General features: G+C 47.0%; 1 protein-coding gene across 7 annotated transcripts in view; it reads left to right on the forward strand.

Moving 5' to 3' along the window:
* SRGAP3 (SLIT-ROBO Rho GTPase activating protein 3) overlaps nt 1–12,242 on the forward strand; it is a 276,271-nt gene that overhangs the window by 125,817 nt on the left and 138,212 nt on the right. For all 7 annotated transcript variants that reach the window (XR_004027564.1, XR_004027563.1, XM_030801815.1 and 4 more), the window contains exon 2: nt 377–569. Coding sequence is in view for 5 of the 7 variants with exons in the window: in XM_030801815.1 (XP_030657675.1) it covers nt 377–569 (193 nt within the window). In the remaining 2 variants the exon portion in view is untranslated. The remainder of the gene's footprint in view (nt 1–376; nt 570–12,242) is intronic.

Genomic DNA, 12,242 nt, shown 5'->3' on the forward strand with positions numbered 1-12,242 from the left:
TACTGTATTGATAGAAACCTTTGCATTTTAAGCAAGATCATCTCCGTAAGAAAGGTGAGTCAATTTACTAGATCATGTGGAAGAAATAAGAATGCTTGGGGCATGTGAATATGGCAGAAATCGTGGTGGTGACATGTAGTGAGTGATTCAAGTTTTGGAAACATTTGGTTAGATCAATGGCAAAAACGAGCAAGAGAGAAATCTTTGTGCCAGTGCTCTGCCAAGCAAGGTCTGAGCTCTGGCTGGGCTCAGAGAGGCTCTGGGTGGTGTTAGGAGGGAGCTGCCTGAATTGCAGGGCCCAGGCCAGCAGCAGAGCGGGCCCCAGTGCTCCCATCCCCACCACCAGTCTCATGCTCCCACCCTTGTGTGCCCGCAGAGATCCGCACGCAGCTGGTGGAGCAGTTCAAATGTCTGGAGCAGCAATCAGAGTCACGACTACAGCTGCTTCAAGACCTCCAGGAGTTTTTCCGCCGGAAAGCTGAGATTGAGCTCGAGTACTCCCGCAGCCTGGAGAAGCTGGCTGAGCGCTTCTCCTCCAAAATCCGCAGCTCCCGGGAGCACCAGTTCAAGTAAGAAGTTGGGTATGGGTGCGCAGAGATGGGAGGCAGCACTGGGGTGGGCGGACAGTTGGTGGCAAAGCAGAAAGAAGGCCAGCCAGCCTCGTTGGAGGCAGAGGGCGTGCCTTCAGGGCCCTGGGTCTGCAGGTTACTTACACCTCCAAGCCTCAGTCTTCCTCATGTGTAAAGGGAAGCTAGAAAGAGTTCCTCTGTAGAAGTTTCCTGAAGGGAATAAATGAACAACCCAAGAAGAGTGTTTGTCACAGACAATAGTTGCTCGATCAATTGTTGCTGTTATTATTATTATCCTACCAAGCACTGGCACTGAGCTAGCCTCCATTTGTGCCCTGATGAGACCCCTACCTCCCTTCAGGACATCCTGTCCCGATCCAGTTGTCCTTTATTTGGGTGTCAGCCAGCCTTCTTCTGAATTTTATTAGCACAGTGAATTTCTTCTCCATGGAATTGATGTTCAAACATTCCTCTTCCTTGCTCCCCTGGAGGACCTCAGTGCCCCGGCTCTTTCTCTGCCTTATTTACTTATTTTCGATGCACAAACTGTCGTGTGTCCTGATTTCTCATACCCCAAGCTCTGAGATCATGGAGGCTCCATCTGCTTGGGCACTGACTTGGCAGGCCCTGAATCCTCCAGCTACAAAACCTTCTGTGCTTAGAACTCCCTGGCTTCAGCTCATTAAATACAGGCAGGCAGGAAGCAGCAAATCTCACTTGGACTGTGTCAACCATGCAGGGCTCCACTTGGCAGGTCCCCCGGCCAGCACTGTCTCTCCTTCAGCCATGCTTCCTGGACTCTCCCTTCTCCTTGGGTCCTCTCTCCAGCTGGTGGCCCTCAACACCAGGAGATCAGCGACTTGCTTCATCTCACCTGACCTGATTCTGATCTCCCTTCCCCTGGGTCCTGTCCTGTTTCTCTGTCTCTCTCTGTGGGTGTGTGTATATATACATACACACACACATATATATATATATATACACACATACACACACACACACATATATATATATATATATATATATATTTTTTTTTTGGAGACAGAGTCTCACTCTGTCACCCAGGTTGGAGTGCAGTGGCATGATCTCAGCTCACTGCAATCTCCACCTCCTGGGTTCAACAGATTCTCCTGCCTCAGCCTCCTGAGTAGCTGAGATTCCACGTGTACCACCACGCCCAACTAATCTTTGTATTTTTAGTAGAGATGGGGTTTCACCATGTTGGCCAGGCTGGTCTTGAACTCCTGACATCAAGTGATCCACCTGCTTCAGCCTCCCAAGGTGCTGGGATTATAGATGTGAGCCACCATACCTGGCCTCTCCATGTATATATGTGTATTTTAATGGTGACAAAGCACACATAATATAAAATTTACCATTTTCATCATTTTTAAATGAACAGTTCAGTGACACTAAGCACATTCACGTTGTTGTGCAACCATCACCACCATCCAACTCCAGTGCTTTTTACATCTTCCTCCACTGAAATTCTATCCCCATTAAACACTAACTCCCCATTCCCTGCCACACCTTCCAGCTGCTGGCAACCACCATTCTACTTTATGTCTTTATGAATTCGACTGCTGTAGATATAAGTGCAATTATACAATATTTGTCTCTTTGTGACTGGCTAGTTTCACTTAGCATAATGTCTCAAAGTTCGTCCCTGTGGTATGATGTGTCAGAATGTTCTTCCTTTTTAAGGCTGAATAATATGGTGCAGACAGACCACATTTTGTTTGTTTGGTCATCTGTTGGTGGACACTTGGGTTGCGTCCACCTTCCTGTCCACATTTTTTGCATTCCACTCTGGCCAGGGAGCTCTCTTCCTTTAAACTCCCCTAAACACCTCCTTGAGTCCATGCCATAGCATTTGAACACTCACTTATGTGCCTTCTCTTGGCATTTGGGGATAAGAAATTGGTGCATTATACGTTTGCAAATACCGTGCTTCTTTTTCTACCTGATGTTCTCTCTTTTTTTTTTTTTTTTTGAGATGGAGTCTTGCTCTGCCACCCAGGCTGGAATGCAGTGGTGCGATCTCAGCTTACTGCAAGCTTCACCTCCTGGGTTCAAGCAATTCTCCTGCCTCAGCCTCCCAAGTAGCTGGGACTACAGGTGCCCGCCACCATGCCCAGCTAATTTTTTGTATTTTTAGTAGAGACGGGGTTTCACCGTGTTAGCCAGGATGGTCTCCATCTCCTGACCTCATGATCCGCCCGCCTTGGCCTCCCAAAGTGCTGGTATTAAAGGCGTGAGCCACTGTGCCCAGCCACCCAGTCTCTTCTATTCAAACTTTTCCTGCAGTAGGAAGCCTCTATTAATAACATTCACCCAGGCACATTCTAGACCCTTTCACACATATAATCTCATTTTTTTTGGATATATTTTTTGGAGAAAAATTGTGTTTTTTCAAACAACAAAGGTAAAATGCTCATTGTATACAATTTAGAAAGTACAGAAAAGAGAAAAACATCATTCATAGTCCCACCACTCACAACCACTGCGCACATTTTGGAATCATTTCTCCCTTGTCTTTTAAGAATAAAAACAAAGATAATGTATCGAACTGAGCACTTACTTTGGTACCAGGTGGGTATTACTACCCCATCATAAAGATAAGGATGGTGAAGCTCTGAGAAAGCAGCTTGTCCAAACAATTCCATGATCCCACAATTGGAAAGAGACAGAATTGAACCTTCATCTCTTGTTCTGCCTCCTTGGCCTGGGATAAGAAAGGGCCTAGGTGCAGCTTAAGAGTAGCCATGGCATCTGGACCCTCCCTGGAACCACAGGCACAGCAGACATAGGCTCAGAACCCCACAACTCTGGCTGAACGGCCACTGAAGCCACCAAGTCTCGGGCTCTCCCTAGCTGCAGACAGGGCCGTGTGGTAGGGCTGGAGCGTCTCTCCTGTCCGCTCCTTCCCCTTGATTAGGAATCAGCTCTCTTCCCATTCTCAGTGTGCACATAGGGAGAGGAGAAAGGCAGGGATTGCGGATATGGGGGGGGGGCACCCTATTCCCTTGTATCACCTATAATGAGCTCGGCCACCCCCTCATGGGTTCATTAACTGAGGCCACCAGACGGAACGGGAGCCCCAGCTGGCAGCCGGGCCATGCAGGCTGCCTGACACACTATGAAAGTCTAATTAGGGTGCCGGCCCAGGCCAGTGCAGCTGGAGGGGGCCCTCTGCACGATGCTAATGTGATGGCAGACTTCTGGAAGTGGAGTCTCTAGGGGCAGGCTGGACTCACCCTTTGACCCCAGTGCACTGACTGGTCTCGGGCTGCCTATTCCTTGGAGCCCAGCACACCGGGCCTGTGCTGCTGTCTGCTCCCTTCATCTGGGCTGTTCCGAGAAGCCTTGTCTCACTGTCGTAAAGATTCTTGGTTTAATAATGTCCGTCTACTTGCCAAGTAGCCCCTCAGTGCCTTAAGGGCAGAGCCCAGGACTTGTCATTTTATTCCCACTGCGGTGGGTCAGGTGCTTGGCAGAGCTGGGGTGCGTGTGCATGGGTGGGAGGGAGGAAGGAGGGAAGAAGACAGGAAGGAAGGAAGGGAGAGGATTGACTTGGTCTATCCAGTCCACTTTGGCTGAGAGATTTGCCTCAGAGATGGAACTGATTTGCCCAAGATTTTACAGCAAATTAGGAGCAGAACCGGGATGGGGACTCAGGTCTCTTGGCTCCGAGTCTATTGCTCCTCCTTGTGCTCCATGGGCCGTGTCTCCCTAAGGCCCCAGCCATTCCCTCCCTACCTGGGCAATTGAAAAATGTGCTGCTGCCCAGGAACACGCACTGTGCTGTGTTCAGGGCTAGACTCACCTGGGCTGAGTTCCATGTGACACGTGATCCAAAGAAAGGCCCACATGATGGCTCTGAAGGTTTCCCTGGGACAGGTTAACATTTAGAGAAAAATATCATCATATTTCTTTTCTACAACACATATTCCAATTCTAACAAACCTCTTTTAAAGCACTCTGACATCCTTGCTCTCTTATAAACCTGATGACAACCCAGGGAAGTAGAGAGGGAATCAATGGTTTTATGTCAAGCAAACTGAGCAACAGAAAAGCTGAGCTGCTTATTTTAACAAGGACGCAATGAGCTGTCGAGCATGAAAACCCAGGGTTCTTGACTTCCAACTCAGGCTTCTCTCTCCAAGAAGCCATGTGGGACTTCATTTGTTTGAAATGTGTGCATTGAAGACCTCATATTTTCCTGGACTGTGCTTAGTGCTGAAGACACAAAGATAAATGAGGTGCGATTTCTGCTGCCAGATACTGAGAGACAAGAACACGGTTTGGGGAGGCCTGGTAGTTGGTATGGCTGAGGAGGCCCCAATCCCATGGCTGTGCCCTTTGAGCCCTGCACCTGTGTGCCATCAGCCTGCAGCACTGAGATGTCACTCCCGTTGAAAAGCTTCCTTGATCCCCACCTGGTGCCTCCCTCTGTGTGCCCATCATATTCTGATGTACTTATTTGCTTATTCCACCAATATTTATTGAGCATCTACCATGTGCCAGACCCTGGGTTTACAGTGGTGAACAAGATAGACTTGGTTCCTGCTGTGGTGAAATTTACCATGAAGAATAAAACATTAAAAAGCAGCTAAAAGAAAGACCAGCTATAATCCAATGATTGCTATGATGGAAATAAATACACTATGGAGTATTCTGGTTATCTCTCCTGTATAACTGCAATGCCCCCAAAGTTAGTGTACCTTGTGATTTAGTGGATCAAAGATTTGGACAGGGCTCAGCTGGGTGATTTTTCTGCTGTATGTGGCGTTGATGGCTCAGTGATATTCAGCTATCAGAGGGCCTGGTCTGGACGGTCCCAGAGAGCTTTACTCGCATGCCTGGTTCCTCCATGGGGACGGCTAGTAGGCTGGGCCCTGCTGGGCTGTCTCCCTCTCCATGTAGTGTCAGGGCCTCCTGCTTCAGCTGGGCATCAGACTTCTGACAGTAGTTTGGGGCTTCCAGAGAGCAGGATGGCAGCTGCAGTCCTCTTAACCGCTAGGCCTGGAGCTGGAATAGTGTCACTCCCCACCCAGATGCTATTTGCCAAAGCTGTCTCAGCCCTAGCTCAGCTTCAGGAAAGGGGAAATAAAGCCCTCCTATCATTGGAGGAGTGTCAAAGGGTTGGCAGCCCACACAAAGTTAGGACCATGATCAGGAAGGTGTCTGGAGGAAGCGTGGTTTAAGCTGAGGCCTGAGAGATGAGAAGGAGCAGCGTGTGGCAGTGGAGGGGGACGGAAGCCAAGTGGCTGGAACTGGTGAGTGTGGGAGTGGGAAGAAGGGAGTTGCATGATGTGATTTATATGTTTAAAAGACCACCTGGGTTGGAGGGTGGAAGCGAGGAGCCCACTCATGGGCGTGCGGGTATAGCTCTCCAGGAAGGGGTAGTGATGGCCTGGGTGGGAACAGAGCAGATGAGAGAAGCCATCAGATGCCAGGAAACCTCTCAGAGAGGAATGGAGGAAAAGAGAGGAAACAAGGATATCTCCTGTTTCTGCCTTGAGATGGGAAGGACTTGGGGAAAAGGGTGAGGCAAGAGCTACAGCCCTATATTGTTATCATCTGTTTACTTGTCTGTCCTCCTTTGGACAACCACTGGGCTGCAAGCTCCGAGATGGCAGAGAGGGTGACTCTTGACCCGGGGTCCCTAGCACCTCTCACAGGGCTGGCACCTGGTTGTTACTGAATGTCTTTGATTAATGAACTAATGAATGAAAGTCAGGTGGTAATTAGATTTGCATAGGGAGGACAGGGAAAGGGGGCATGTTTGTCTTCTGGCTGCCTTAGGAGCTCAGTGAGGCCATCTGGGTGAAGTGTCACTCGCTCATGTGCCTGTCACGGGTCCTATATTGCTGAAAGGACAGAGTGTGGACTGTGCCATAGTCTCCCTGTTTGGGGAATGGGACCAGCAGCATTGGCATCACATGGGGACCTGCTAGAAATGCAAGATCTGGGGTCTTTCCTGAGACCTGCTGGATCAGAACTTCTGGGGGTGGGGCCTGGCAATCTGCATTTAACAAGCCCCCTGGGGGAATCTGTTGGCAATTCACTTTGAAGAGCCAGTCTGATGTTTTTCTGGGTAATAAATGGTTTTCAACTCAGTTTTGGGCTGTGCTGGCCTTCCCTCCTCTTCACCAGCATCAAATCCATAATCCACTGCCCTTTCCAAGCTAGGCCTAACCTGAGCTTGGCTTTTCCTTTGGAAGGCCTGGAGTTGAGCCTTTCCTGAGCAGGACTCTGGTGTAGCGGGCAGCACATATGGGGCCGCCAAACCTGCCTCTCGGGGTAGGTGGATGGTCTTGTCCAAATGAATCTGGCGGCTCCACGAACACAGACATTTCCTGGGAACAAGACTTTTTCTTCCTCCAGGAAAATGTTCTCTAAAACACCAGTACTTTGAGATGTTTGAATGGGAGAGAGAGAGAGGAAGAGGAGGAGGAGAAGGAGGATATAAAAGACTGATTTTTGTAATAATTAAGCCTGTTGACTTCTTTCTGAAAGCTATTCGACCACAGAATTCCCTCTCCCTATTTATTTATTTATTTATTTACCTATTTACTTATTTTTGAGACAGAGTCTCGCCCTGTCGCCCAAGCTGGAATGTAGTGGTGCAATCACAGCTCATTGCAGTCTCAAACTCCTGGGCTCAAGTGTTCCTCCTGCCTCAGCCTCTCAAGTAACTGGGACTACAGGTACATGCCACCACATCTGAAATTTTAAAAAAAAAATTAATTTTTTTTTTGTAGAGGCAGGGATCTTGCTGTGTTGTCCAGGCTGGATTTAAACTTCTGGACTCAAGCAATCCTCTTGCCTTAGCCACCCAAAACACTGCGATTATAGGCAGAACCACCGCACCTGGCTCTCCCCATGGTATTTATTAGTATTTCACAAACTAGCACTTCTTGAGACCTAATTTGAAAATCTCTGTTCTAGACAAATGCTGGGGTTACCCTCTGTAGTAGTGACACTCCATGCAAGTAGTGCCCTGTGTTTGGGGTGACAGAGTCCCCTTCTATTCTAGCTTTCTCAGTTTTTGACACCCCTCACCTTCCAGGAGCTGTACCTGATAAAAATGCTCCATGCAGAGGGTTAAGTGCTGGTTGCTGCTAGTTTAACTGCTGTGAAAAAAAGCAGCAGGGAGTTCTATTTAAATATGATTTAAACATTTGGGAAAAGCCAGAATTTGGGAAGTGCTGGGAGGCACTTGGCTAGTTACGGAATAATATTCTATGCAGATATCCTGTGCAAAGGAGGTTTGGAGCATCTTTCAGCTTCACAGAGCAGTTGGGAGAGAGGATTCCTGTGAACAACTAACTTCATTTCCAAGAAAACACTTCTTAGTGGGGATAAAGCATCACAGGATTTTTTTCACAGATGTAGCATTTCTCTAAAGAGATGCTATAATTTAGACTTAGCCTTCCAGGCTATTCCTAAACAGAGAATCACTTTTGTAGCATATAAATTGAGCATATAAATGTGAAAAGGAGTCAGAATTAAAATGTTTGCTTAGAATGAGATGGAGATGGAGAAAGCCCTCCAGTAGGGCTTGTGTCTCCATTCACAGCTATTACTATTACTGCAATTGGTATCAAGCTAATAATGGCTTTCCAGGATCATACTTTCCAGACCTGCTGTTCTCTCAGCACCGTGTGCCAGCCGGATCTTTCCTGATTGTTTGGTGCCTGTGCTTGCAGGTTGTTTACTCTTCCAAGCACCCCACACATCCACATCACCATGGATCAAGTGCTGTACTGGATGTCTGATGGGCATCATCTCATTGCACCTTCATCGGAAATGTGGTCTGCGAAGAAGGGGCTATCTTTTTCTTTCCAGGTGAAGATACTGAGTTTTCGAGAAATTAAGTGATTTTCCTAGAGGGACGTAGCTAGCACAGGTAAGCGGCAGAGCTAGGATTCCAATGTTTGTTTACCTGACTCCAAAATGCAAAACTGCATCTAGCTGCTGACTTTTTTCCCTCATCTTTCTGGGCTGGCTTTGAGCTTCTTGAGAATTACCCATCCAAGTCAACCATATCCTCCTTGGATGAGCATCAGGGGTTTGCTATTATCCTCCTGGTCAACTCCTACACAGAGGCCAGCTTAGGGCTTGCCTTCTTGGTAAAGCCCCTGCTGTTGGTTGATCCCAAGTCTACAGTCAGCTGCTCCTCTCACCTCCCATGTGAGTTGTGTGGGGCTTGCATCAGATTATCAAGGAGTGATCCAGTTCCTATATCTGGTTCTCTCACTTCGGTCTGCCAGCTGCCTGAAGGCAAGGGACCATTTCTAGTCTCCCTCTCTCTGATATATAATTGATGCTTTATCAAAGTTTTTTCAATGAATGGCTGAATTAACCAAGATACTACCAAATGCTTTCTTTAAATATATTTAACAAATAGACTTATTTTGTGTGGCTGCGGAAGGAGATAAATGGTGTCTGAGGATAGCATTTTCAGAGAAGCAAACTTCAATTCAACCTTAAGGACGTTCCAGTAGCCACAGCTGTCCACCAGTGAAAGGGCTGCCTGGAGAGGTAGTGAGTTCCCAATGCACAGAGGTATACACACAAAGGCCGGGTATTTTAAGGGCGTCACTTCTGTAATATGGATGATCAAAATGAAGGGGGATTCTTGATAACACAGGAACCATAAATATTGAATTATCTTTTCAATTCTCTTTCAAGGTTTCTGGTAGCCTGGAGGAGAAAGTCTCAGTTTGGTACTAGTGTGTTGTTAATGTCCTCCAATCTCCTTTTTAGCAAATAGAGAACAGACCTCAAGATTGAATATACTGTTTGGTTTTTGTTGAATTTACTTTTTTGGTTACCTTCTATTTATAACAAACGATCCTGTTTTTTTTTTTCAAAGCTGAAACTAGGGAAGTTCTTTGTAAATAAATTTAAGTTAAAAAAAGACATCAACAGGGAGATATTAAGTGTGGTGGTGTGCAGGAATGGCAAAAATCCTGAAGCCAGCATCGAATCACTCTAAGTCCCATTCCAGTTCCTCCTGCAAAGTGAGCGTCTTTCATCTTTACCTTCTTTATCCTCCACATTTTTTTTTTTTTAATCAGGGGAAGGGATTTTAACATAGGAGGCTCAGCCTGAAGAGTGGATTTTGCAGTGGCTCTAGCTCCTTTATCTCTTTCCAATTTTTCCATCTGGCTCTTTCCCAGGTCCCACACCAAATTCCCTGGAATCCTCAGAGACTCTAATCAGCAACTACCAAAGCATTAACTAGGACGTGCTTTCTTTATGCATATTGCTATACATATATACATTTCTATCATTTAATTTTTATACTAAAAATGAAAAACAGATGTACAAATTAGATTTTCACAAACAGTAATATGTACAGGTTTAGTTTTGACGCTATTCTATTAGGCAAATAGGATAATAATAACCTTCAAAGACTATATAGCACCTTACACTTTGCAAACTCCTTCCTCAGCCCTTAGCTGCTTAAATCCTCCCAAGAACCCTGGTGAGAGTTGAAGGAGTCAAGGAAGGTGTTGTCGTCCCCAACTGATAGGCAAGGGACCTGAAGGCAAGGCAGGGTGAGCCCTAACTTCAGACCCACAGCTGACCCGTGAAAGAACTGACCCAGTTTTGCATTTTGGAGTCAAGTAAACCCGGATTGGAATGCCAGTCTGCCACTTACCTGTGCTAGCCTTGTCCATCTGGCAAATGACTTAATTTCTTGAAAACTCAGTGTCTTCACCTAGAAAGATAAAGATAGCGCCTTCTTCGCAGACCACATTTCCCATGAAGGTGCAATGAGATGATGCCTATCAGACATCCAGCAGAGCACTTGGTTCACGGTGATGTGGATGTGTAGGGTGCTTAGAAGATTAAACGACCTGCACAGCACAGGCACCAAATAATCAGGAAGCCATGGATCAGGGTCTTTTCCTCTGCCTAGTGCTGCACATGCCACATGGTGCCACCCATTCTGTGGGCAGATAAACCAAGGCAAAGGGGCTTGCAAGGAAAGAGATGAGGTTGACCAGGCATTGCCTAGTGAGGCAGAATTTTTTGCTCTGTTACCAAGAATCCATCCAGAAAGTCAAAGGGGAGCTCAGAGGTGCTGCTGGACACCAGACACCAACGTGTACCCTCATGCTGCAATGTGAGGAATGGGATCCCAGCAGAAGCAGTGAGCCCGTGAGTCATTCTGCCCTGGGATGAAGGCGGAGTCACAGGGACATTTGCGCTGAGCATTGAAGTTCACATAAGAGTCTGCAGAAGGAGAAAGTAGTAATGGAGGAGAAAAACCAATAGTTTTAGAACACTTATCATAGCCTGTTTGTCTATGTACATCAGTCCTTAGATCTTCCCAACAACTTATTGAGGTGCTAGTGGTAATAATGGTAATGACAATAAAAATTACTATTATGTGCAGGGTTTGACACCAAGAGAATTGCATGGGTTGTGTCATTTAGTCCTCCAGGCACCACTATGAGGTCGTCGTCACTTTGTTTCACAGATAAGGAAAGAGAAGGTTTAACTATAATAACTTTCCAAGTTCACTTTGTTAGTGAGGGACAGAATTGGCATTTGAACCCCAGCCTCTTGACTCGATAGCACCCCAACTGATAAGCAAAGCCTGCTTTGGCCAGGGGACTCAATGGATGGAATTAGTCCCCTTCAGGATGACTCTGTCTCAGGGCTGCCAAATAGTGCCAGAGCCAGGCCCTGAACTATGCTCTCTGGCTCCCAGCGTGGCAGCCTCACACTCCTCGGGGGACTCCTGGTGGGTGGGGATAATAAAGTAAATATTTATAAAGTAATTTATAAAGAAAAGGGGTTTAATGGACTCACAGTTTCGCATGGCTGGGGAGGCCTCTGGAAACTTACAATCACGATGGGAAGCACCTCTTCACATGGCAGCAGGGGAAAGAAAGAGTGCCCAGTGGAGGGGGAACCCCCTTATAAAACCATCAGATCTTTTTTTTTTTTTTTTTTTTTTTTTGAGATGGAGTCTTGCTCTGTCGCCCAGGCTGGAGTGCAGTGGCGCAGTCTCGGCTCACTGCAAGCTCCGCCTCCCGGGTTCACGCCATCTCCTGCCTCAGCCTCTCCGAGTAGCTGGGACTACAGGCGCCTGCCACCACGCCCGGCTAATTTTTTGTATTTTTAGTAGAGATGGGGTTTCACCGTGGTCTCAATCTCCTGACCTCGTGATCTGCCCGCCTCGGCCTCCCAAAGTGCTGGGATTACAAATTACAAGTGTGAGCCACTGTGCCCGGCCAAAACCATCAGATCTTGTGAGAACTCATTCACTATCATGAGAACAGCATGGGGGAAACCGCCCCCTATTATTCAATTATCTCCACTTGGTCCCACCCATGACATGTGGGGATTGTACTACAATTCAAGATGAGATTTGGGTGGGGACACAGCCAAACCGTATCAGGGTGGAACTGTCTCCCCTCAAAATTCCTATGCTGATGTCTTAAACTCCAGTACCTCAAAATGTGACCTTATTTGGAAACAGGGTCTTTATTAGAAGTAATCAGATAAAAATGAGGTCATTGGGAAGAGCCCTAATCCGACATGACTGGTGTGTATCTTTACAAAAAAAGGAACTTTGGGCACAGAGACCAACACACAGGGAGAATGCCTTGGAAAGGTGAAGGCAGAGATTGGGGTGCTGTGTCT

This window comes from Nomascus leucogenys, chromosome 21, assembly GCF_006542625.1.
Source record: "Nomascus leucogenys isolate Asia chromosome 21, Asia_NLE_v1, whole genome shotgun sequence".
NCBI lineage: Eukaryota > Metazoa > Chordata > Mammalia > Primates > Hylobatidae > Nomascus > Nomascus leucogenys.